This window comes from Acanthopagrus latus, chromosome 9, assembly GCF_904848185.1.
Source record: "Acanthopagrus latus isolate v.2019 chromosome 9, fAcaLat1.1, whole genome shotgun sequence".
NCBI classification, from domain to species: domain Eukaryota; kingdom Metazoa; phylum Chordata; class Actinopteri; order Spariformes; family Sparidae; genus Acanthopagrus; species Acanthopagrus latus.
In genome coordinates this window covers 3,781,273-3,783,986 of record NC_051047.1, presented here as the reverse complement: position 1 = coordinate 3,783,986, position 2,714 = coordinate 3,781,273, and the positions used below count along the sequence as shown (strand labels likewise).

General features: G+C 39.6%; 1 protein-coding gene across 1 annotated transcript; it reads left to right on the top strand.

Moving 5' to 3' along the window:
* The first annotated feature begins 506 nt into the window (after positions 1-506).
* Positions 507-2,082, top strand: LOC119025954 (trace amine-associated receptor 13c-like). The gene is made up of 2 exons (XM_037109985.1): positions 507-679; positions 861-2,082. The coding sequence occupies exons 1-2, from the start codon at positions 507-509 to the stop codon at positions 1,669-1,671; spliced, it is 984 nt and encodes a 327-aa protein (XP_036965880.1). The 3' UTR covers positions 1,672-2,082.
* Positions 2,083-2,714: the final 632 nt, after the last annotated feature.

The following is a 2,714-nucleotide window of genomic DNA, read 5'->3' as shown; positions in this document are numbered from 1 at the left end:
CATGATGTCACACTGCTATCTTGAGGCAGCGGAAAGTGACTGTGCCATGGACAGACAAAAAGCTGTTCCAAGTCATCTTCAGGCTTATTTTGTATTTAGAAAATGAAAGTTTTAACTTCTTCTTCTTACCCAGCAAAAAATCATCTTAATAACCTTTCAAAACAGCCCCAAACCATGTTTGTAGTTCAAATGGTTTACCAACAGCTTTGAATTTACTTTGGGTTAGACTCTCACAAAGAGCAACATTTATAGCTTGAGCACAGCCAACTTTAAGCTGTGATTTCTTGCAGATGGCTTATGCTGGAGATAAACATAAATCAAAATCACCAACATTGAGGAGGATGAACAAAAAAGGCATAATGCGTAAATCTCTATGGAGAGGGAAAAGGGAGCAGAGGTGAGGAGGAAGGAGGGCTGGGCTGGAAGGACAGTGATAAATGAGTTGTGTGACAGAAAGCTTTGGTCGAAAAGCTACCAGAGCTCAGCAGGTTCTCCTCTGACTGGTGATGGCGACCTTGGAGGAAACTGAACTCTGCTTTCCACAACTCCTCAACAGCTCCTGCAGGAAGCCAATACGTCCTCACTTTGAGACCATGCTGATTTACATTCTGCTGTCCTTCATCGCTCTGCTCACTGCAGCTCTTAACCTGCTGGTCATCATCTCTGTCTCCCACTTCAAGTAGACATGTATTAATATATGAAAATAATAAATAGTAATTAGTATTGCCTGATATTAAACTGTAAGAAACAGTGATATTATTGTATTTCAGTCATGTGCTCTATCTGCTGTTATCTCAACAGTAATTGGATCTATAAATATTAAAAAAAAATATATATATATTGCTGTTCTTCCTCTCCAGGCAGCTCCACACCCCCACCAACCTCCTCCTCCTCTCTCTGGCTGTCTCAGATTTCTTCGTTGGTCTCCTCATGTTCTTTCAAATTGTCCTCATAGACGGCTGCTGGTTCCTTGGTGACCTAATGTGTACTCTGTATCAGTATGTAGCGTATATCATTGCCTCCTCTTCAGTAGGATCCATGGTGCTCATATCTGTTGACCGCTATGTAGCTATTTGTCATCCTCTGCATTACTCCAGTGAAATCACACTAAAAAGAGTTCAGGTGTGTGTTTGTCTGTGTTGGATATGTTCTGTAAATTTTCAAAGTCTGATCTTGAAGGATATATTGAAACAACCAGGCAGGTATCACTCCTGTGTTGGAGAGTGTATAGTTTTCATTAACTACATTGCAGGACTTGCAGACCTCACCTTTTCCTTCATTGTTCCCATTAGTGTTATTGTGGTTTTGTACATGAGAATATTTGTGGTGGCTGTGTCTCAGGCTCGTGCCATGCAGTCTCATATTGCAGCTGTCACACAATCAGGGAAAGTCACTGCAAAGAAATCTGAAATGAAAGCAGCCAGAACTCTTGGAGTTGTTGTAGTTTTGTTTCTAATATGTCTCTGTCCATATTATTGTGTTGCTCTGACAGGCCAAGATAACTTGCTTAATGATTCATCTGCTGTCTTTGTGATATGTTTGTATTATTTCAACTCCTGCTTAAACCCTGTAATATATGCCCTTTATTATCCCTGGTTTAGAAAATCAACTAAGCTCATACTTACATTTAAGATACTGCAGCCTGACTCCAGTAAGGCAAACATATTATAATAAGACTGCATGAGCCTGAAATAAGGTCCTCAGAATGAATGAGAAATGTGCCCTGTCATAGAGAAACAATATGTCAGTAAAGTTATTAAATGCTGTTAATCTCATCTATATATTTATATTGCTTATGCTATAATATGATGTTCTTGAAGAATGAATGAAGCCACTGAGTGGAGAGCAGAGAACCTACTTCAGATGTGTTAATTTGTTTTGTAATTTTCTTTCAAAACAGCATCTTGTGGATTTACTGTGTCGTCTATAAATGTCAGTACTGTAACCTATTTTTGTTGTGATAGCAGTGTGTTAAGCAGGATGGATACTAAAGAAAAATGCAGGTTTTCATTCCCAACTTGTGGTCATATTTTTCAGATGTTATATCCACATTAGAAGAATCTTGACTGAAAGTGCACCCCATTTTATACATGAATAAAGACCATAGCCCACAGACATTAGCAGGCACTGTGTCTTTACTGGTGATGCAGTGCTAAGTCTTCACTGCAGCCACTTTGTATGTGAACACCAACAAAAGTTGAATTTTACAACATGTAACTTTTGCCAGCAGACTATCAAAACAAATAAAAACATGTTTGCGGAGGCTTGTGTGTGAGCTGGGGCAGAGTGGAGGCCAAGAGCCACTGCTCAGCTGATAACAGTCTGCTAGAAATTCTGAATTAGAACCAGCATAAAAAATTTAAATAGTGGTTAGTCTTACAGACAGGTGAGACATAGCGACGACCTGAGGGCAACAGAGAAAATTCACTTGCAAGCACGTGACCAGGAGAAGACAAAACATTGTTTGATTTCCTCAGAGTTTGTTGGTCCCAAAAACTGGTCAGGTCCCTAAATTCACTCCTGTGATCTTGGAACATGTTTTAATAATGCCATACAAGCTGTTTCTATCTTTCAGTTTAAGGCTGGGAAAACAGCAGATGAAGGAGAAACACAGCAGACTTTCGATGAAGGACTGATAAAAACGACAATAACAGGGCTGACAGAGAAAGAGTTCAGTTTGCAGAGAAGATGAATTCGTTGTTGCCCTCGCTTCA

Coding starts and splice junctions, on each gene's coding strand:
- LOC119025954 (XM_037109985.1), top strand. CDS start 507: ATGGCGACCTTGGAGGAAACTGAACTCTGCTTTCCACAACTCCTCAAC. Junction 680..860: donor ATCTCTGTCTCCCACTTCAA/GTAGACATGTAT, acceptor CTTCCTCTCCAG/GCAGCTCCACACCCCCACCA.